Source organism: Amphiura filiformis, chromosome 10 (assembly GCF_039555335.1).
Source record: "Amphiura filiformis chromosome 10, Afil_fr2py, whole genome shotgun sequence".
In the NCBI taxonomy this organism is placed as follows: Eukaryota; Metazoa; Echinodermata; class Ophiuroidea; order Amphilepidida; family Amphiuridae; genus Amphiura; species Amphiura filiformis.
Window position 1 is genome coordinate 55,873,888 of NC_092637.1, and position 23,856 is coordinate 55,897,743.

At 36.9% G+C, this 23,856-nt stretch overlaps 3 protein-coding genes across 3 annotated transcripts; all 3 read left to right on the forward strand.

Moving 5' to 3' along the window:
* Positions 1 to 1,501: 1,501 nt before the first annotated feature.
* Positions 1,502 to 7,883, forward strand: LOC140161987 (cytochrome P450 2J4-like). The gene is made up of 5 exons (XM_072185278.1): positions 1,502 to 1,735; positions 2,243 to 2,381; positions 2,746 to 3,507; positions 5,775 to 5,972; positions 7,705 to 7,883. Exons 1-5 carry the CDS (start codon positions 1,502 to 1,504, stop codon positions 7,881 to 7,883), a joined length of 1,512 nt encoding a protein of 503 aa, XP_072041379.1.
* A 1,065-nt stretch (positions 7,884 to 8,948) lies between these two features.
* On the forward strand, positions 8,949 to 13,426 carry LOC140161988 (cytochrome P450 2J4-like). The gene is made up of 5 exons (XM_072185280.1): positions 8,949 to 9,182; positions 10,307 to 10,445; positions 11,194 to 11,955; positions 12,379 to 12,576; positions 13,192 to 13,426. The coding sequence occupies exons 1-5, from the start codon at positions 8,949 to 8,951 to the stop codon at positions 13,374 to 13,376; spliced, it is 1,518 nt and encodes a 505-aa protein (XP_072041381.1). The 3' UTR covers positions 13,377 to 13,426.
* A 3,757-nt stretch (positions 13,427 to 17,183) lies between these two features.
* On the forward strand, positions 17,184 to 23,643 carry LOC140162322 (cytochrome P450 2J6-like). The gene is made up of 3 exons (XM_072185555.1): positions 17,184 to 17,447; positions 21,503 to 21,663; positions 23,012 to 23,643. The coding sequence occupies exons 1-3, from the start codon at positions 17,239 to 17,241 to the stop codon at positions 23,470 to 23,472; spliced, it is 831 nt and encodes a 276-aa protein (XP_072041656.1). The 5' UTR covers positions 17,184 to 17,238; the 3' UTR covers positions 23,473 to 23,643.
* The last annotated feature ends 213 nt before the right edge of the window (positions 23,644 to 23,856 follow it).

Consider the following 23,856-nt stretch of genomic DNA (forward strand, 5'->3'; position numbering starts at 1 on the left):
AAGTCCTTGGAACGCTTGGTACACTCTGTCAAAATCCCGTGCAGAATTTCATATGATCATGGAAATGACGTATATTTTGCCTGGAAACAAGCATGACATCTACAACAATGATTTACCCTTCCCCTCTCCCCATCAATTAATGTTGGAACACATTGGGAAACCGCTGAAGACATTGGCATTTCTCACATTGAACGGGGGAGAGGGGGTGAGAGTTTTCCGTTATTTACACGCAAGCGTTCCAAGACATATTTCGTTGATTGCAGCTCTGACTGCAGAAAACCTGGCCTTCTGTGAACACGACATAGGATAAAAATCAGGGGCCTTTCCTGCAGCTAATGTTCAAAAAGGTTAATAAAATAACAAGTACAGAACTTACACTACTAAAGCCACTATGGTAATAAATATAGTTTATTTTATAGATAAAGAATTTTATTGCGTTTAATATTATAAAAATTAAAAATGTGTTTACTTGTTTATCGCTACCTCTACATATTTATGACATATTTGATAAAATAGTCGGTCAAATTGATTTGATTCAACTTGTAAGTAAATCTACCTTTATTAGGAAATAAAATTCGGCAATGATACACGTTTCTGTATTTATAATTTCCTTAGGATGTTTGTTGATCATAAGGCGTCTTAAGCTGACATTTTACTCTATATCGCTAAGCGACGAGCGACTGGTTTCCAGACAATGACATAGCGCGTTACCTCATTGGTCAAAATAATGTTCATTCGCTCGTCGCTCAGCGATAGAGTATAAAATTCAGCTCTGAAAACGTTGAGTGTTTGGGTTTTCAAGGTAATATATAAAACGGTTTAAGTGTATTACGAAAGTCATCCTAAATGGGAAGGTTGTATAGATATTCAGGAGAGGATGGCAATTTTTTGCTTTCAGGACAACACATGAGCCATTTTGATATGATTACGAAAATCATTAACCACTACTTATGTTTTGAGTATATCCCCAAACCTATGCTCACGCTCAAGGAATTGCAAGGCCCAGCATTTCTTCGTGTATTTTGATCAATTGCTCAGCTTCATGGTCAGTGAGCACATAACTCACCTACTAAGTAATGGGCCTTGCAATTGAAATGCCCAGCTTTAGAACTGTCCTCCAGCATGGCTGCCATTTCAATTGTTATACCGTTTCGGTTGGTTTATTTCATACACTCTATAGCGGGCCTTCGACATAGCGGACATTCGATCGAGCTGGCTGCATTTCGACAGACGAGGTCGACGAACTTATAATTACTTCTGAATACAGTGATATTAAGAAAGGGTACAAGGTTCAAATACAACACAATTCTCCACAGTCGTGTCTATGGTATTTTATACCACTATTATAATACATAAATGAGGCAGTGAACAACTATTTCGATATTCACAAATCAAATTAATGCTAACTTTAGTAATAGGAATGTGATTCGTTTATAGGAGTAGATCGTTGATCTTATTTTTGCACAAGAATTGCAACGAAAGTTCACTATACATAGCAGACATGTCACTCTACAATATATTACCTGCGCGTGATATGATAACAACAGGCACACTTGTCGTGTGCTTAGTAGCATTTTATGTCGCCTACAAAATCATCCGACAGTCTACAAGTCGTCTTCCCCCGGGACCTATTGGTCTGCCCGTCATAGGGAATATTATAACCGTCGTAGCAAGCTCTGTGAGAGGGGAGCATCCTCACGATTTGATGACAAGATTAGCCAACAAATATGGCAAGGTAAGGCAGAATAACGATTCATTCATTCATTCATTCATTCATTCATTCATTCATTCATTCATTCATTCATTCATTCATTCATTCATTCATTCATTCATAGAACTTTATATAAACATATGCCTACTACTAGTACTATATGCACCATAGGTAGGCTTGATAAAGTTTATAATCAAAGATTCTATGGGTCTTGGTCATCGTCATAATAGTCCTTCTAATGTGTCTGTACATTGTATCAGTAATAATGAACTCAATTATCTATTGTGTAAACATTGAATGGTACTTATCTCTTAATTTTGCCTGCAACGTCAAAACTGCAATACAACCAGGGAAACTTGAATACCCAGAGCAAAAGAAACCAACAGATGGCCCCGGGAGGATTTGAACCCGGCATTAATGTTGACATACGAGTGCATCGACGACTACAAAAAACTTGTCTTCACATGGCAAGACATTTTTCAATCCACCACCAATTTGCTTCATTTTTTATCTGCCACATTCTCAAACAAGGTATTTAGTTTGGGGTTCGGAAGTTCGACGCGCATTGTGGTGCTAAATGACTTTGCCTGTGTATCGGAAGCCTATAGGAACCAGGACATTACTGGCAGGCCCGCCAATGATGTCATTATACGAGGAATTGGAGCTCACGGTAAGAAAGAATGTGATCAACTACGGGATTAGGGGTATAATCCCGTATTGGATCTGCCTGGACTTGTGCCAAATGTTATAAATAACAAAAAAAAAAAAAAAAGTAAAAAAAAAAAGAAAGAAAAAGGGTGGGTAAAAGAAATACTAAATATTTTGTAGATATTTATACAAAATTTTTAATGGCACCACAAACTAAGTATTAAGGTATTCGGAACACTTAGAACATAAGCCCGTATGTTTTCTCTCCGACGTTTGAATTGTAAACTTACAGACGAGGTAATTGTTTGCGATTAAAGTCGATAGTTTTCTTTCTTTGTTAAATTTAGCCAAAACTTTGTTCCATTATATTTTATATATGATATCAGGTGTATTGAATTCATCAGGCGAGACATGGAAACATCAAAGACGTTTTTCACTTTCTGTTTTTCGAAGCTTCGGAGTAGGGAAAAGGAGTTTTGAAGATCGCATCATCGACGAGGTTGATTTTCTTTCACAGGAAATAACAGCTCTAAATGGATCCAAATTTAACCCTAAACATTACCTTATGAACGCAACCTCCAATATCATATGCTCTGTTATCTTTGGTGATCGGTATAACTACAATGATGTCGAATTCAAACGGATTCTCAGCATTTTGGATAGCAGAATTCAACTCGTCGGGTCAGGCGGGCTGATCCTCTTTGTGCCTCTACTTCGACTTTTCAGTCCCGGTACGGTCAAAAAAGCTGTTAAAATCGTCAAAGATCAAGTGGAATATTTCAAGACTATCGTCACTAATCATAAATTTCAGTTGGCAAGTACGAATGAATGCAATGACTTTATTGACTTGTATTTGAAAGAAATCGAGAAAAACCAACATCAACCGGAAGCAGACGATTTTATCGATGACAAGCACCTGTTGGCTCTTATCGATAGTTTATTTTTGGCGGGAACAGAAACGTCGTCAAATACCTTAGGATGGTGTCTACTCTACATGGCTGAGAACTCGGATGTACAGAAACGAATTCAGGAGGAAATCACGTCTGTTTGCGGTGAGAGGACACCTTCTTTTGCTGATCAACAGAACATGCCTTACACGGAGGCGGTTATTCTGGAGGTTCAGCGCCTGCATACGATTGTCCCATTAGGTGAGTTCTGTACACATCATAATCATACTGTACATACAAATTACCCGAACACTTAACAAAAGTAATATCTTGAAGAAACTTAAAAGTACCACATACTTAAGGCTACATGCTCTTTTTGGTTGAAATTTTTGGCGGGAAATAATCCCGCCAAAACATTAAAGTAATCTTTTCCCACAACTAAATATCATAGTCAGGAAATTAATGATGCATCTGGTAGCTTAGATCATAACTTTCATTATACTTAGTTGCAATTATCCCAGACAATTCTTGATTTGTTTTTACAGAGTCTTGAATTGTCGATGTTTTTGATCAAAAAACATCACTCGGTATATGTTGAAACTCGAGGCATTTACTCTTCTCAAATTAGCCCCAAATCATAATTTATTATATGCACGTGTAGCAAACACCAATGGGAATAATTGGATGTTGTTTGCGGAGCCTAAATTTGGTTTGATTTTATTTCACAATAATTCTAAGGTGAGAATTTTGACCTGACATTTCCTTTTTGGATTTCCAATTTAAATTCATTGATATGTGATATTTTGAATAAATAAAGAGTACGCTCCCCTTTCTGCAACACTTCCCGGTATCATTAAGCATCTGCTGATAACCAACATTTTAGCTGAAAACAGTCCCTTCCTATCATTTTTGAACAAAATATGGTTCAAAAGTGCGTACACTACGCGTATATAATGGCACAACAAGGTAATGAGGAGAGCTATTTACGGTGGGGTATCTATTGTAAGCTATTAGGGTAGGCCTATAGTATATCTTCCCGCAAGTGACAAGATGTGTCAAGCAGGTGCATACATATGGGCGGTATATTCAAACGGTATTGTCTGGATCATTGAGTATCGATTGCGCACGTATACAGTAAACACGGATGTGTGTGGTCCTCCCCAGGTTTTGACATGAATTACAAATGACGTCGTGAGTGACCCAGCGTTTTCATTTTATTATTACAAAATTAATCGTCGTTTATCACGAGTCCTAAGAGTCGTACCAGTTCAATTCATTAAAATTAATTTGTATTAAATGAAAAACAAACAGACAAGTAGAGTCATATGTCTTTCTATGATATCTTTGAAAATCGCCGAATGTTAACCACAGTCACCGTGGCACAGTAGGCATCTTTAGCATTCATAGTGCGGCAGTGGTTCGAAACCTGGTGAAAATCTTAGTATTTTTTATTCTTTTTACTAATGCGCCCCTGAATGAAATTGATGGGCAAGTACCCTTAAAGAAGTTATATTGAATTGAAAAAAAGTTACTATTAATAGAGCATTTAAAACTAGCAAATTTATGGTATTTTTTTTTCAGGGCGACTCTACTGGCTATTTTAATGGGTTTATATAGTGTGGCAGAGCAACACTCACTCGTCGTGCTCGTAGTTGCCGTGTTTTGACAAATGTCATAATATCTATATTTTGTCACTTCTAAAATGCTCTTTTTTATACAAATTGGTATAACTTGGGAAAATAAAGTCACATAATTTCAAATGAGGTATCGACATACGCAGAACAAAATGGCTCAAGAAGATGTTGCTTTCGTTTTAAGTGTTTTTTTAAAACTTTTTGTGCGCACAATACTAACATTACGTTACTCTTACTCAAGCAAAGGCTTTTATTTAGTGTTATTTTCTATCTGCTACCTAGCTGATATGAGTACTTAAACAGGTTATCGTAACAGACAGGTTGTCAAAATTTATACATATACAGTACTACTTATGGGTAAAAAATTCTATTTAGGGCGGAAGAGTACGATTGACAGTTTACATGCGGTTGGATAAGCCCATTTGTCAGTCGGATACGCCCTTGGACACCACCCTTCGATCGCAATAGGCTGATATTGCATAATGTAAAGGGAATGTAACGCCCTCATAATATTAAAGTGTACATGTATATACACAAGAATGTTCTTAAAACTGTAAAAACGTATTATAAACGCACTTTGCCTTTGTTTAACAACATTTTAATGTCGTTTAATATAAACATGATGAAGGTCATGATTTAATGTTTCATATGAAACATCAATACAACAACATGTTATCAAAATGTTATTGCAAAATATTTGTGGGCAATTTGTATTTGCTAAATATTTGTCAACATTGTCAGAATGTTTTGCATCTACTTTTCAAGAAGGTTTTCTTGATGTTTAAATATTGTTTTAACGCTTTTATACCCTTTATATAACCCAACGTGTAAACGTTTTCTTGATGACACGACGACCACCGCCCAACACTCTAATTCCTTTACATCTCTTTTTAGGTGTGCCGCATTGTGCTAATAAGGATACAACAATTCGTGGGTACGAAATTCCAGAAGGCTCAGTGATAATATCCAATCTATGGGGTGTTCTCCATGATCCAGAAGTCTGGTCCGATCCGAATGTATTCAAACCAGAGCGTTTTCTTGGTAGAGACGGTCAGGTTGATTTGCCAAAAGAATGGATTCCGTTCTCAACAGGTAAGCCTATCCATGTATCCCAGCATGCACTATTCTAGGCTATAACTACACATGGAGGCATTCTCGCAGTACGAATCTTTACTGTTCCGAGAATCTCAATCCCTTAAATCCCTAGACGTATGACCGATCGGGAACGGATGCGCAACACGACTCACTTAAATAGTGCCTCTGAGATGCATGGCAAGCATATAGATTAGGCCCAAAAAGTCGTGACTTAAACTGCCGTAGTTAACATTTGAATAGGAGAAATGTATTTACATATTTGCATAATAATTATGTAGCCCTAACCCTAATAGTGTTGTGTAGGACACCACGGCTCCCTATTCAAATGTAAACTACGGAAAATTAATTCGCGTCCCGGACGTAACATTGTTCTAAATTCGCCATATTGGTTTGTAAAGGATGGAGAATAGTCTACCTCCAAAATTGATTGTCAAACCTTGAAATGGAACAACACTTTTCATCTTTAAGCTTGAGCGTTACAACGGTTTGCATTATATGTAGCCCTTTGCTGGCTATCGGCATAAACGATATTTTACCGAGCAATAAGTTTGTAATTTTGTTTTTCAATCGCATAATCAAACATTTTTATCGCGCAGATAACTTTATTTGCCCCAACACTAGAGGAGGTTTTGGATGAGAAAACGGACATTTTGATGAGAAACGGCCAAACAAACCAACATTTTTGACCATTTCTATGCACAGCATATCTCATGCAACCTGAAAGAACCAAATTTGTTTCCACGTGGGATTTCAACAGCTTAAAATTCAAATTTTTCGTAAAATACGGTTCAAATATTTTGTTCTGAATTGAAAAATCTCTCTTGGTATATAATGGCAATAAAAGGGATTTTTATCGTCAATTTCAAACTTTGTTATCTCAATCATCATGGCCGTGGACACATGATACTCTATTTTGAAAGCCACCCGAGTTTCCATTTTGACAAACGAATCAAAACAAAAATAAGTTTAACATTGTCGTCAGTACAAGAAAAATCACAAAAATGCCTTTTTCTCAAGAAAAAATTTAGCACCCAAAAGTAAATTTTCTTAAAGATCGTTTTTTAAATTCTTTATACAGCCTGTCTCAAAAAAAAATTTGTGCAAGTAAAAAGCGCCCTCTTTGGCAATTAGAAAAACCGTTGTGACATGATGCTTACATCAACGTCACGGGCGCAGTCGTAGCTCTCAAATGCCGTTTGTTCTATTCAATCAAGTGCGCTTTTTACTTGCACAAATTTTTTTGAGACAGGCTGTATGCTTAATAACTTAATAATAAAAAAAACTATACTAGAATATCGGAAAGTAACACGTGGTAGTATGATAGCCTCATTGTTGGGATTTGTGACCATGGTCATCAGACAAATCAAATTAAGCCAAAACACGAGAAAAAAGATAGCCAGCAATACATAGAGTATCATGATGCCTACACTAGAGGAGGTTTTGGATGAGAAAACGGAAATTTTGATGAGAAACGGCCAAAATGGTGAGAATTTAATTTTCTCATTCTTTTGGATGAGAAAATAATAATGTTTATTTTGAGCTCAGCGGGGATTAGCAATTCTCATCAGTTTTAATAAGACAATAATGATTGACACACACACCAGGAAGTTTCTCATCCAAAAGAATGAGACAATTTAAATTCTCACCATTTTGGCCGTTTCTCATCAAAATGTCCGTTTTCTCATCCAAAACTTCCTCTAGTGCAACTTGTCTCTCTTTCGATTTCCAGGTCGACGTGTATGTCTGGGCGAGAGACTAGCCAAGATGGAAATCTTCGTCTTCTTGACTCATCTCCTCAATAGATATACCTTCAAGAAACCAGAAAACAAACCATCTACCTTCGAAGGAAGGAGCGGTGCTACATTCAGTCCGTTAACCTACCATGTCACAGCTAGTCCCAGAAACTAAATGTAAACGATATAATGCCATTTTATGGCAAATGATTAATAATTGATATTTTTGAAATTTACCAGTCCTCGAAGTAAATTGTATGAATTTAATGATATGTACGACGAAAAACCGTCTATCATGTGAAAAATTTTACCTTTAATATTGAAGATTTTCCTATTTACGAACACATCCATCATGCATCGCTATAATGATATGATTAGGGTTAGGGATAGATTCGGCAAAGACAACCTTATTTCTTGTATTCGGATTAGAGAGGGTATGCAATACGACGTCACTCACAAGAGAGTCATTCTCATTTAAATAAAATTCTGTTCTCCATAAGGTAATAAGTACCACGGGAAAATTAGCATGATAATACAATAAAACGTGTGATAGGTATGAATGGTTGTGGAATCGATCTAGAGATCTGTCCCTCTGTCATCTAATAGTCGTGTTCACACAGTCGGATATAAGTGAGTTATTACCGGTAATAAGCGACTTATAACCGGTAATAGTGACTTATTACCGGTATTAAGGGACTTAAGTCCAACCGTGTGAACACGACTTAAGTTAAATCTGAGAACTGTCCGTCAGCATGGCTGCCATTTCAATTGTTCTACCGTTCCGGTTGGTTTATTTCAAACACTCGATAGTCGTGTTCACACGGTCGGATTTAAGTCATTTATTACCGGTAATACGTCACTAATACCGGTTATAAGTCGCTTATTACCGGTAATAACTCACTTCTGTCTGACAGTGTGAACACGACTGATAGCGGGCCTTCGACAAAGCGGACATTCGATCGAACTGGATGCATTTCAACAGACGAGGTCGACGCCCTTATAATTACTGCAGAATACAGTGATATTGTGAAAGGGTACAAGGTTCAAATACAACACAATCGTGACTACGGTATTCTATACCACTACTATAATGCATTGAGGCCGTGAACAACGTTTTCTATGTTCTCAACTCAAATTAATGCTAACTTTAGTAATAGGAATGTGATTCGTTGATAGGGTTATATCGTTGATCTTATTTTCGCACCAGAATTGTAACGAACGTTCACTATACATAGCAGACATGACACTGTACAATATATTACCTGCGTGTGATGTGATAACAACAGGCACGCTTGTCGTGTGCTTGGTAGCATTTTATGTCGCCTACAAAATCATCAGACATTCTACAAGTCGGCTTCCCCCGGGACCTATTGGTCTGCCCGTCATAGGGAATATTATAACCGTCGTAGCAAGCTCTATAAGAGGGGAGCATCCTCACGATTTGATGACAAGATTAGCTGACAAATATGGCAAGGTAAGACAGAATAACGATTCATTCATTCATTCATTCATTCATTCATTCATTCATTCATTCATTCATTCATTCATTCATTCTTTTTTTCTTTCTTTCTTTCACTCGTTCATTCATTCATTCATTCATGCATTCATTCATTCATTCATTCATTCATTCATTCATTCGCAGAACGTTATATAAACATATACCTACGATATAGTTCTCCATAGGTGGATGAAGTTTATGATCAAGAATACTTTTGCTATATGCCAGGAGTTATCATGTTTGTCCTCGTAACGTGTCTGTATATGTGATGCGATCAAGCAAAATCAGTCGGAACTCGCAAATATTGATTTTGAGATATAGCCAAACAAAGGTAATATTTCCTTTTCTTTCCTATTGTTTTGGAAACTCTGTAATTGCTCATATCTTTGGAACTGGTTGTTCAAATTCAATGGAGTTTCTGCAAAATGAAGCTTTGTAAATGCTTTTTACTATTTTATAAGAAACTGAAAGTTTAATATTGCCGAGTTCCGACTGATTTTGCTTGATCGCATCACATATGTGATGCGATCAAACAAAATCAGTCGGAACTCGGATATATTAAATTTTCAGTTTCTTATAGGATAGTAAAAAGTATTTACAAAGCTACATTTTGCAGAAAACCCAATTGGAATTGAACAACCAATTCCAACGATATGAGCAATTTAAGACTTTCCAAAACAAAAGGAAACAAAAGGATATATGTCCTTTGTTTGGCTATATCTCTAAATCAATATTTCCGAGTTCCGACTGATTTGGCTTGATTGCATCACATATGTCCTTGACACTTGTTGCATTCTACCAGTAATAATGAACATTTATCTATTGTATAAACATTGTATGGTACGTATCTCTTAATTTTGCCTGCAACATCAACTATCTCATGACCTCAATACAACTACAATGCAACTAGGGAAACTTGAATACACAGAGCAAAAGAAACCGACAAACGGCCCCGGGAGGATTCGAACCCGGGCCTTAATGTTAACATACGAGTGCATCGATGACTGCACAAACTTGTCCTCACATGGCAAGGCATTTTTCAATCCACCATCAATTTGTTTATGAAACTTTTTTTTTTATCTGCCACATTCTCAAACAAGGTATTCAGTTTGGGGCTCGGAAGTTCGACGCGCTTAGTGGTGCTAAATGACTTTGCCTCTGTATCTGAAGCATATAGGAACCAGGACATTACTGGCAGGCCCGACAATGATGTCATTGTACGAGGACTAGGAGCTCACGGTAAGAAAGACTGTAATCAGCTACGATATTAGGGGTATAATTGCAATAATCTGGTATATACACGGGTATTTAATGATGTCCCGGCCCCGCACTCCAGGACTCTACCAAACCAACTATGTTAACTTCCTTTTATGGTCCTATAACAAATGTTAACGAATACTAATTCCCGGCACTCTGGCCATGTTCAAGCTTAAAGTTCAACACATGCAGTGGTCAAATTTCAGAGATGCTCAAATATGATTAACAAGCACACCAACTTATTCCTCTCATTGCAAGGATTCAGAAAAAGTGTGTTTTTTTGTTAGTCAATCCAGGGCCCAACAATAAAAATGCTCCGATTTCAACGAAATGTGTATCAAATTGCTTGTTATGTTGAAAGTCAAGTCAAAAAGGGAAAAGTTGTAACCATGTAGGATCTAGGAAACATTACAACATATGTTGTGGTCAATAGCCTGTAATGGGGATTGACCTTTATTGGCTAATTTTGTCAATAATGAATAATTTTAGACAGTACAAACAATTCCTTATTTAACTTGTTTTTTACATGACGAGCAACTTGAGACCATTTGCGTTGAGATTTAAGTGTAAGGGATCCGGAACATTTAGAACTTACGCCCGGATTTTTTCTCCACTGTTTGAATTGCAAACTTACAGACGTGTCTATTGTTTGCAATTAAAGTCGATAGTTTTATTTTCATTTTAAATTTAGCCAAAACTTTATTCTGTTATATTTTATATTTGATACCAGGTGTATTGAGTTCATCTGGTGAGACATGGAAACATCAACGACGGTTTTCTCTTTCTGTTTTCCGAAGCTTCGGAGTAGGGAAAAGAAGTTTTGAAGATCGCATCATCGCCGAGGTTGATTTTCTTTCGCAGGAAATAACAGCTCTAAATGGAGCCAAATTTAACCCTAAACATTACCTTATGAACGCAACCTCCAATATCATATGCTCTGTTATCTTTGGCGATCGGTATAACTACAATGATGTCGAATTCAAACGGATTCTTAGCATTTTGGATAGCAGAATTCAACTCACTGGGTCAGGCGCGCTGATCGTTTTTGTACCTCTTCTTCGACTTTTCAGTCCTGGTACGGTCACAAAAATGATTAAAATTATGAATAATCAAGTGGAATATTTCAAAACAATCGTCACTAATCATAAATTTCAGTTGGCAAGTACGAATGAATGTAATGACTTTATTGACTTGTATTTGAAAGAAATCGAGAAAAACCAACATCAACCGGAAGCAGACGATTTTGTCGATGACAAACACCTGTTGGCGCTTATCGATAGTTTATTCTTGGCGGGAACAGAAACGTCGTCAAATACCTTAGGATGGTGTCTACTCTACATGGCTGAGAACCCGGATGTACAGAAACGAATTCAGGAGGAAATCACGTCTGTTTGCGGTGAGAGGACACCTTCTTTTGCTGATCAACAGAACATGCCTTACACGGAGGCGGTTATTCTGGAAGTTCAGCGCCTGCATACGATTGTCCCATTAGGTGAGTTCTGTACACATCATATTATACTGTACACAAAAATTACCCGAACACAAGTAATATCTTGAAGAAACTTAAAGTACAGTACTTAAAAACGTAAAAACGTATTATAAACGCAGTTTGCTTTTGTTTCAAAAAGTTTAAAAACATTTAGATATCGTTTCATATAGAGGTCATGATTAGAAACATCAATGCAACAACATGTTATCAAAATGTTATTGCAAAATATTTGTGGGCAATTTGTATTTGCTAAATATTTGTCAACATTGTCAGAATGTTTTGCATCTACTTTTCAAGAATGTTTTCTTGATGTTTAAATATTGTTTTAATGCTTTTATACCCTTTATATAACCCAACGTGTAAACGTTTTCTTGAAGACACGACGACCACCGCCCAACACTCTAATTCCTTTACATCTCTTTTTAGGTGTGCCGCATTGTGCTAATAATGATACAGCAATTCGTGGGTACGAAATTCCAAAAGACTCGGTGATAATATCCAATCTATGGGGTGTCCTACATGATCCAGAAGTCTGGTCCGATCCGAATGTATTCAAACCAGAGCGATTTCTAGGTAAAGACGGACAGGTTGATTTGCCAAAAGAATGGATTCCGTTCTCAACAGGTAAGGCTATCCATGTATCCCAGCATGCACTATTCTAGGAGATCACTACACGTGGATGCATTCTCGCAGTACGAATATTTACTGTTCCGAAAATCTCAAGCCTTTAAATCCCTGGACGTATGACCGATCGGGAACGGATGCGCAACACGACTCACTTAAATAGTGCCTCTGAGATGCATGGCAAGCATATAGATTAGGCCCAAAAAGTCGTGACTTAAACTGCCGTAGTTAACATTTGAATAGGAGAAACTTATTTACATATTTGCATAATAATTATGTAGCCCTAACCCTAATAGTGTTGTGCTCCCTATTTAAATGTTAACTTCGGAAAAATAATTCGCGTCCCGGACGTAACATTGCTCTAAATTCGCCATATTGGTTTGTAAAGGATGGAGAATAGTCTACCTCCAAAATTGATTGTCAAACTTTGAAATCGAAAAACACTTTTCATCTTTAAGCTTGAGCGTTACAACGGTTTGCATTATATGTAGCCCTTTGCTGGCTATCGGCACAAACGAAAAGTTTGTAATTTTGTTTTTCAATCGCATAATCAAACATTTTTATCGTGCAGATAACTTTATTTGCCCCCCAACTTGTCTCTCTTTCGATTTCCAGGTCGACGTGTATGTCTGGGCGAGAGACTAGCCAAGATGGAAATCTTCGTCTTCTTGACTCATCTCCTTAATAGATACACCTTCAAGAAACCAGATGATGAAAACAAACCATCTACCTTCGAAGGAAGGAGCGGTGCTACATTCAGTCCGTTAACCTACCATGTCACAGCTAGTCCCAGAAACTAAATCTGTTATTAGCTCCAGTCAGTTTTCTTTCCTCGTCAAAACGACGTCACTTAGAACACACATGAAGACCTGAGCGCAAGAAGACCGTAAGTCCACTTGGCCCCTCAACATGAATACACTAAAGTTTCGTAAAGTTTCTTAGGGTTTTATAATGTTTAATACATGTTCCAGGGCGAAAACATCATGAAAGGTTGTGAAAGATTTGTTTTGGCCCCTGAACATGTATAAAACATTACCAAACTATACGAAACTATACGCAACTTTAGTGTATACATGTTGAGGGGCCAAGTGGACTTACGGTCTTCTTGCACTCAGGTCTTCACATACATCTGCAGAAGCAATGAGCACAATAGAATAATTAAATCCTAAATGTAGTTATTGAATACAATATGGAACAAAGCCAATTCCTTCAATCATATACAAGTAAAATAATTGTCGAGTCCTTTTGAAATGTCTATCCATCAGTATAATTTACATCATAAACTTGTGCTTTGTGATATATATTTTAGTGGCGATATAAATATGAGTTGCTGAAATCGGTTTCTTTCAATTTAAAGCCGAGCCCAGAGAGATGAAAAAACAATATACATAACCATTCTGTATTGGGAACAACCCAAACTTTCAATGACGTCCTATAAACAAAAGTGCTTTCGTTAGGAGGCTGACTCTACCTTTCCTGTAACATAATGTGAAATATTGACAATTCCGACAAACGATGAACTTTGCCCGATTCTTTTTACCTTTTTTGATATTTTTCGACGAACTTTGCCCGATGTTGTAAGGTGGTATTGGAGGCATTATGAAAGTGCTCTAAGCATGTTTTAAACAGATTAATTGAATGGAGCAAAGCACACTTTTTAATATGCCTTTTGTTTGAAGCAAATCGGACGGTTTTCAAAATATATCAATTTACATTTTCTTTGTAAAATGACTGGAGAAGCTCATTAACATAATAATGTTTGCCAATGTTTTGCTAAAAATCCATGCATAAATGTTCAGGGTACATTTATTTTGCATACTTTTGCCTTGAAACTTGGTCAAAGTAGTTTCTAGTATAATTCTAATGTATTATATAGTGAAACCGCCCCCTAATTGGCATATTTGCTAAATAATTAGCATTTATGCAAATTAGATCATTAATTATTCACTATATAATACATTAGAACATATTATATAAAAAACTCAATATTGAGTTCCATTTGACTCATTCTGTTGCTCTGTTCCTTTTGCACTCAACATGAAGTATTTTTTACAACTTTTTATTTGGAATGTTGGTTTGGTATCTAATGGTGCAAGCCATGCTTTACTGCAGACTATAAAGAACGATTACATTAAAAATGTCGGTGTCCGCAATTTAGGAGTCTTAAATTAAAGAAAATGAAGAGTTTGTTTGGTGCCAAATTCATTATCTGCCTTGTGTCACATTTTTGGATATGTTTGTAACTCTATTAGCTTATTTTCTAACTATTTTCAACATCATTTTGTTCCCTAAGGTTAACTTTTCTTTATATTTATTATTTTCTTCTTCGCACGTGCGAGGTTAAGAGATTTACATTTAATTAGAGAATAAATGATAGGATTTTGTCTTTTGCCTATCCAATATCGTGTCATAATGGATGGGCTGGCCAATGTTTTGAGTAGTGGATGCCGGCACAGCCGGTATCCACTACGATAAAAATATTGGCCAGCCCATCCATTATGACACGATATTGGATAGGCAAAAGACAAAATCCTATCATTTATTCTCATTCTAATTCAGTTTTAATGTAATTTTTGCAAGAAAAACTGCCTTTTTTCAGAAAAAAATTAAGTTACTTTTGTGAGGACATCCCCGTTGTTTTAAATGAACGAAACCATCACGAACATCTAAGCCGCCGAATCGCGTTCTTAGTTCTCGCACGTGTATTACGCGAACGCATTATCGCGGGATCATTGAGGAGCAACAAGCGTGCCGCCGTTGCGTGGCGGCGCGCGCCCTGACAAATATCACTATCAACTATTGTGAGATATTATACACCAGAAAACCAATCAAATTACGTGAATTCTTTACAAGACGCACCCATTGAATAAGAATATTTTAAAGATAACAAAAAAAAATGTTATAACTAATGTAGTGATACAATGTTATTAGATTGGCAAGGTTATTGCTAAGGAATATCTTCGAATGAATTTTACACAGCAGCCTTTGGCCGGCGGCCATTTTGAAAAAGTGAATTTTCGGTATCTTCTGAACGCTTTGGTCGTTTGAAGTCATTAAGGTTTCATTTTCGACTAAAAGATAGCAATTTGATCAAAGAAGGCCAAACATAACAATAGTACCTGGAATGTATTTTTTATCACTAAATTAGTCAGAAACAACCCCTTATGGTTCAAAACGGCCAATGACTTTTAAAATATAAAAATATATACATTTTCTAAATTTTACGAGGTATAGCAGACAATCTCATTAATTCATTTTACAGCGTTGCTATTTGAATTTTGGTTGCTATGCTTTATTCGACCATTTTGAATATTTTGGATATGTTTGGCATTCTTTGATCAAATTGCTATCTTCATTCCATCAATGTGCTTTCATGTATTAGGAAAGACACATTTGATACTCACCCAGGTCAAAAATTACGTGATTTATAGTAATTTTACTGCGTTGCTATGTGGAATTTGGTTGCTATGGCCGTCTTTAGTCAGCCATTTTGGATATTTTTTCAGTAGTTTGACCACCTTTGACCAAATTGTTATCTTCATTCCATATGATTTACTTAGAAAAAGACACATTGAATACTCAACCAGGTCAAAAAGTGCATGATTTATAGATATTTTATTGCGTTGCTAGGTAAAATGTGGTTGCTATGGTCTCCTTTGGTCGGCCATTTTGAACATTTTGGACTTGTTTGACCTCCTTTGTTCATTATTATGTTTTGATGGATCCAAGTGTGTAAAGATATTGGATCCAAAACATAATAATGATAAAATTGGATGCTTTACGCCCAATATTTATTGGTCTCGCTATGAGTTTTAAAATATTGGACTCGACTACGTCTCGTCCAATATTTTAAAACTCATAGCTCGACCAATAGATATGGGCTCAATCGATCCAATTTTATATCAAACTGGTATCTTCATTTAATTAATAGGCCTCGATTTGCTAGGATAAGACTAATTATACACACATTAAGGTCAAAAATTTGAGTTAAATTTAGTCAGTGGCTCAAAAATTACCTGTCTTCTGATGCCAAATTCTCTATTTTGATATGATAAAATGGACTGCTATTAATAGAAACGTTCACATTCTTTTTAAAAATGATCGGTAAAAAGGCGCAATTTTTCTCGCGTTTTCGCTGGAAGTGACCGTATTGAACAATTGAATAATTTCATTAGCAATAAAAAATACACATGGTTCCTATCGTATTACGTTGTCCACTGCCAATTAAAAAGTGCATCATGCATTCTTTTGATATAACGGACATTCTGGGCCCGAAATAATCCATAAGGAGAAAATGTATATTTCGGATTAGTTTTATTGTCGCACCAAATCACATTTTACACTGTAACTCAGAATACAATTTGCCGACTTTACAACTCATTCGTAGTGTACCGCCACATATGTACTTAAAGTGTATGTAACACCGATCATCATGTGAACATGTTCAGGTATTTTATGTTTTGACCCCTGTGTATGATGTGGTTACTCATACATGTGCCTCTCACGAACCCCAACATTATCTAATTATGATACAAATTTACGTGTGAGATATATCATAATCTGACTGGAGCGCGAAGGTTGTGCATACACTCCTTTTTAAACGTACTTGAAACCTGACCTTTGATAATACGGGACGATAAAGACCTCATATTACTAACCAAAATGGAAGAATCACCAATATCTAAGATGTTGTCCGTTCAAAACGTTTGGGCAACATCGCTGTGTTTTCTCGTCTTCGTGTGTCTATTCTACTATTTTCGTAGACCACAAAATATTCCACCTGGTCCACGACGATGGCCGTTAATTGGGAATCTCCCAACGGTTGTATATAGCGCGTGGCGTAAAGAACATGTCCATGACTTGATGACAAGGTAAGCTGAAACCGATGTCTACCCTCAACATTTACATCTCACAATATAAATGTTGGTCAAAGTTTAAAGATATTAGGTTTATATTCTTTATCCTTTATATTTGTTTATCCTTAACCATATAAAAACTACTATTGGCTGAGCATACATATGGTATATGCTGGGTGTCTACCCTTCAGCGGGCTGGTCGGGCAGTACACAGTGTACCACCGACTAAAAACTGTTAGGGTTAAATTGAGTTAGCTTGAAATTCTTACTGCTAATTGTCTCGTTGTAACCCGTACGAAACTCGGGGAGCTGATCCTGGTTGCGATGGTTATTTGTGGAATGTCTAGGGTGTGCGCTCTTGAAGCAGCAAAGTCCCTGATTTGTTGTTAAATGGTTTATGGAATGATGTGGGGCCGTAGTGGTCAGCGACAACCTGTAAAGTGTGCTGAGGATCAACGTCTAGGCGTTGTGCCTGTGCGTAGCGCACTATAAATCACTGCTTGTTTAGCATTTCATATTTCATTAGGAATATGGAGCAACCCCCAAGGGGTTGATAGTTAGCATAATGTTTTTACAATAAAAACTCATATAAAATATTTTCAAAAAACAATTTTCCCAAGTGGAATATAAGGCCTATGTTGATATTATATTTCGAAATATAATATATCTTTGATTATTGGACACATTCTTATAATAAGATTTTTAAGAATTTTGTGTCATGTGTTTAATTTTATATTTATTTTTGGTTTATTAAATTAGGTTTTATACTGGAGATATATTTGGATGATTTTTAATTTTTTAGGAAATATTTGGTCGTTTAAATAAAAAATAGTTAATATTAGATTCGAGATTCCAGAGGCGCTTTGTGCGGTCCGAAAGTTGCCTAGCCTACCGGGGTCTAACTTCTCAGTTAAGATGACGTCGGAAGTAGACACCCTTTTCGAACTCACGATTTGGATTTTGTGAAACGTATGAAAGAAGACCTGGAAAATAGGGTCATTCCCGATTTTGAAATTGAAATTGATGAGGCTAAGACTGCATCTAGACGCAAAATAGATGCAAGCAGCCCGATTATTGAGTTACATGTCGCACGCCGTAAGTTTGAAGAAGCATGCGAGAAAAAGAGAGTCAACAGAGTTGAGTTGTTGGAAAACAAAAGAAAGCCGAGCAAAAACAAGAAAAAGAGAGAGGAGCAATCTAACTAGAGACCTTCGAAGAAGAGCAGAACAGCGAAACGACAACCGCCTCATCCTTCACGGGGTGGGGGTTCACACCGTCAACCCCAGCCTGCTAGGGGTTACGGGAACCAGTACCCGGCGCATCATGGTGAAGGCTGGAATGTGAGGCGAGGTTGCGGCAGAGGTCGCGGCTGGAGTTATTAACTCCACTGAAAACCAAACGGCTCTTTTCAGAGCCACCATAAAAAGAGAGTTGAGTTTGTGTCAATAAAATGCCCCTTTAAGTGTTTTGCTTTCATAAATATAACATATATATACATTAAATGTTTTACTTTTTAAGTTCTAGAGGTATGAGAATACATTAGGACTTGATTATAAATGAAATTGAAAACCTTGTGGTTTACTTTATAAGCTCTAGAGGCATGAGAATGCATTGGGGCTTTAGCGTTCTACCGTTCTTTCTAGCCCTGCGGGGCCTATATAAAATTAACTCACTTGGAGTGTTTAGTCGTCGTATGGCAGTCACCGGCCTCGGGCCTTCGGCCCTGCGGCCTTGATGTTTTCTAGTTGTCAATGTACACTTTTTTCAATTTATATATATAAAAAACAGAAAGAAGTACAAATGGTTGAGTAGTAGATTGATTTGGAAATTTGTAAGATTTTTAATAGTTTTGACAGTTTTCGAAACAAAATACTTTTTGAAGCCTGAAATACATGATGGTTATTTTAAGAAAGACAATTTCATATGCATGCCTGAAGTTATACTGCTAAGTTTCGAGAGATATAAGTGGTATTAGGTCACTTCAACATGTCCATATAAAGCTATACTAATCTTCTAATTCAGAAGATATTAGTGGCAGATTTTGGGAAACACGTATACTTTCCTTAGACACGTTTAAGAAAGTAGTGTTTTTGTTGCATATAAATTATGCAAGTATAATGCAAATAAATACAAAATACATTATGTATTATAAGTAGTGTTTTTGTTGCATATAAATAATGCATTTTGATTCGTTTTAATTAAGTTTCACAGAGTGAAACAAATTTTAGGACATTTTCTTTTAAATATAATGTTACCCCTTATAGTTAAACTTATGGGCCCGTTTCATTTCTTATTTTAGGGCACTATAAATCACTGCGCTTTCTTTTTAATAACCACCAACAGCGGCACAGAGGCAAAATGTCAGAAATATGCTGGCCGACTACACCATAATATAATAGGATGTTCACCATACCAGCGATGTAAAGCATAACTCGAGTCCATCCGGGTTACTCGCAGATAACAGCAACCGTCTCGCCCTGGGTCCCGCACTTTGCGTATACCAATGTACCACATATGACATTCGATATACCACATTTAAAGAGGTTGTTTTATTATTTTTGCATTCGCAAACCCATTAATAATAAATAAAATAAATGTCGGTGATTTAACGTGCGCTACACCTAAGTACCAGCACACTTCAACAATTATTCCGCTGCCATTAGGATATATCAGAATCATTTCCGCTTCCACAAGTCCGCAACTGATGCGCAGGTACTCTCAGCTGACTTAGACTGTAATTACCCCCAACAGCTCCCCATTTTACACCTGGGTGGAGTGAAGCAATTGGGAATTAAAGCCTTAATGTACGATTTCCGTCAAATATCAATTTTGGTATTCTTTATTCAAAATGTTATAATATTAGTAATAACTGCCGGGAAGGTTTGCTGTCCATTTTGAGTTGAAATAACAAGGTAAAGTGAAAGAAACCCCGCTGGTTATTTTGGCCATTTAACATGCAGTTCTATGGGAGGACCTCACCTCACCTCACCAGGCTGTGTTCGACCATTGTTGGACGTAGCCCTCTTCATGATTCTTCCACTGTTCTCTGTCTCTTGCATTTCTTGTCCATGTAGGTCCCATGTAGACAGTAATGTCATCACGCCACTTCCTCTTCTGTCTTCCTCTTGATCTTTTCCCTGTTCTTGGTTGCCATTCTGCTAGCCGTTTAGTCCATCTGTTATCTTCCTTACGTGCCAGGTGACCTGCCCATCTCCATTTCGCTTCTTTGAGTTTCACCATAATGTCTTTGACTTGAGTTTGACGTCTTATTTCAGTGTTCTTAATTTTATCCCTTAAGGTAATGTGTAGCATCTTCCTTTCCATTACTCTTTGGGCTGTTTGTAGTTTCTGTTCCAGGTACTTGGTTGTTGTCCATGTTTCTGCCCCATATGTCATTGTTGACAACACATACTGGTTGAACATTCTACTTCTCAGATGCATTGGTAACTTTTTATCACATAGAATGTCTTTGAATCTTCCAAAGCAGCTCCAACCTGCCTTTATTCTGATCAGAGCTTCTTCCCTGGTGTTGTCCTCCATCTTCACTGTTTGGCCAAGATATTTATATCCTTCCACCCTTTCGATAACATCGTCTTCAACTACAATGACGTCCTCTGACTGGTGGTTTGTCATATATTTAGTTTTGCCCTTGTGTATGTTCAGTATGGGAGGACATATTATCATAATTTTTAAATTATGATAATATGTCGAACTTTGCTCAGTTGACCAACAAAGACAGCAAATTTGGCCGATTCCATTTAGGTGCAAGTTGGGATATGTGTAAACATAACAAAAATGCAAAAAAATCAGGTTTGAAAAAAACCATTGGACCACCGTGATACCCTATCATCCCCATTGCCTACAATCTCTATTATTTAAGCCTGTTATTAGCGCAACTAGGCCCTATAAATCGAAAGTTGATTTTCAGGCAAAACTACCGCCACCCCCTCCAAAAAAAATTGTTTACTTAGTTTCAAACAAAATGATTAAATCGGCATACATACGAAGGTCGGGTTTATATATGCCTAAGTAAAAAAATAATACTACATGCCAATGCTTTTCTTTTACAGGTTGTCAAAGAAATACGGAAAAGTCTTTAGTCTTGATTTCGGTGGGACTACTCGAGTGATTATTTTAAATGATACGAAAGTAATTCGAGAAGCATTCCAAAAGCCCGAGTTGAGTGATAGAGTACCGTCAGCAGTGCTGGATCAAGTATCCAAAGGAAAAGGTAAACAGTCCTGTATTCACTATTTATAAATAGCTATTTATATATCACCATGGGGTACATGGGCGCAGCCATTACACAACATCGTATCACCAAAGGGTATCTAGATAAGCATTTACTCCATACAAATGAATAGGAAAACAAGATGTCGGTACGGTATTCATGATTTTCACAAAAATGATATGTGCCAAAAATCTGGAGATTGGGGGATCCTGGATCCATGTTATGAGAAACTGATTTTAGAGAAAAGTTACCGAAAGCGTTTTAAAATTTACAGAGCGCCATTCATTTTATAATGGTTTTTATTCGGTAAAACACACCAAATTTTCAGCGACTAGTTGCTGAAATCAACTGCCTTACCATTGAAAAGTGCAGGAAGACCACCCACTGTGCTAGAGGTCAATTCTCCAGACATACTGGCGCTCAGCCATTTCCATTTCTCTCTATCAAGAATTTATATATTGCTATTTATAAATAGTGAATACAGGACTGGTAAACGCGTATACCTTATGTGTAAATTTCATCTTTTGTTATAAGTAAAGAAACAGTCATTCAGTAATTTGTGGAAAGGAGGCTAGTGAGAGGCGACTATTAAAACAACCTGTTTTGTGGGCGGAGGGACATTTCAAGCAGGGTCGGTCGGTCGGGCTCGTAAACAGTTTTTTTCGTCGACTTATCGCCATATAGAGGTGAGGTGGAGATGAATTTGACCTTGACATAAGGTAACAATGACACTCAAGATCAAAGGTATGGGTTCTATAAAGGATATCCAAATGCTTGAAATAAAGGGGTTTCATTTCTGCACCATGCCCATGATTTTCTCGGAAGAGGAAAAACACCCAGAACTATCATGCACATGACATATTATGGAAATATAAAATACAATTGTTTGTTTTAATGTCTAATTACCTGCTGAATGTTTGTTAGTTAAGGGGGTACTACATCCCTGCCTAATTTTGTGCCTATTTTCGAATTTTCTCAAAAATTATAGCGCATTGGAGACAAGTAAGATATGTATATTATAGGGGCAAGGACTACAACTACTGCACTGGAAATTTTATTTCAGCACAGACAACAGTTGTGGAGTTACAGTAAAAAATGAGGGAAACCAATATTTGATCAATATATCAATAACTATTTGCTTTAAGTTGCTGAATTTTCAGTACAGTAGTACTATAATATATCTTACTTGTCACCAATGTGCTATAATTTTTGAGAAAAATGTAAAAATATGCACAACATTGACCAGCGGTGTAGTACCCCTTAAATGGCTAAAGCTGGACAATCCTGCTACCTAATCCACTTTAAAATGTGTGTTTCCTTCTATTTTGTTTCTTAACATATTTAACAGGTGTTCTGATAAGTGGAGGGGAGGTTTGGAAACACCAACGACGTTTCTCTTTAGCTGTGTTCAGAAGCTTTGGGGTGGGAAAATCAACATTTGATGACCAAATAGCTACCGAGGCAAGCGTCTTATGCGACGAAATATCACGTCTATACACCGGCAAACTTTTTGACCCCAGAAAACTTTTAATGAACGCAACTTCCAACATGATTTGCTCAATATTACTTGGTAAACGCTTTGATTACACGGATGCAGAATTCCACCACCTCTTATCGATTCTTGATGAACGCATTAAACTCATCGGTGGTGGCGCACTTCAAGCACAGGTTCCACTTCTTCGAATGTTGAATCGTAAAAAGATAGAGAAATTACTTCATAGCATTCGTAAAAAAATGTCGATTATTTTACGAAAGTTGTCAAGGAGCATAAGCAAGTATGGAAAGAGTCCGGCGAATGTAACGACTTAACGGATCTGTATTTGAGAGAAATTGACCAGTTTCGAGATGATTACGAAATGTCGAAGAATGTTAACGAAGATCATTTGATATCGTTTGCTGATAACCTGTTTTTGGCAGGAACTGAGACATCATCAAACACGCTCGCGTGGTGTCTTCTTCATTTGATTGTGGAACCCGATGTACAACGAAAAATAAGATATGAAATCAAAGGTATTTATGCCCATAATTTCTATGTATCACATATTCATGCTCCTCAATTGAATATATGAATACAAAACCCACCCAAGTCCATACGTTGGCCAAATTGAGTTAAGCATGGGAAATTGTTGCTATACATAAGCCTGTCAAATTCAAACTCAAATTCATCATCTGTGTCTATTGAGAAATAGCATG

Bases quoted from the DNA above. Each gene is read 5' to 3' on its own strand.
- LOC140161987 (XM_072185278.1), top strand. From the start codon at position 1,502: ATGTCACTCTACAATATATTACCTGCGCGTGATATGATAACAACAGGC. The intron at 1,736-2,242 runs GTAAGGCAGAAT...TTCTCAAACAAG, and splicing joins TAGCCAACAAATATGGCAAG to GTATTTAGTTTGGGGTTCGG. The intron at 2,382-2,745 runs GTAAGAAAGAAT...ATATGATATCAG, and splicing joins ACGAGGAATTGGAGCTCACG to GTGTATTGAATTCATCAGGC.
- LOC140162322 (XM_072185555.1), top strand. From the start codon at position 17,239: ATGGAAGAATCACCAATATCTAAGATGTTGTCCGTTCAAAACGTTTGG. The intron at 17,448-21,502 runs GTAAGCTGAAAC...TTTCTTTTACAG, and splicing joins GTCCATGACTTGATGACAAG to GTTGTCAAAGAAATACGGAA. The intron at 21,664-23,011 runs GTAAACAGTCCT...CATATTTAACAG, and splicing joins TCAAGTATCCAAAGGAAAAG to GTGTTCTGATAAGTGGAGGG.
- LOC140161988 (XM_072185280.1), top strand. From the start codon at position 8,949: ATGACACTGTACAATATATTACCTGCGTGTGATGTGATAACAACAGGC. The intron at 10,446-11,193 runs GTAAGAAAGACT...ATTTGATACCAG, and splicing joins ACGAGGACTAGGAGCTCACG to GTGTATTGAGTTCATCTGGT. The intron at 11,956-12,378 runs GTGAGTTCTGTA...ATCTCTTTTTAG, and splicing joins GCATACGATTGTCCCATTAG to GTGTGCCGCATTGTGCTAAT.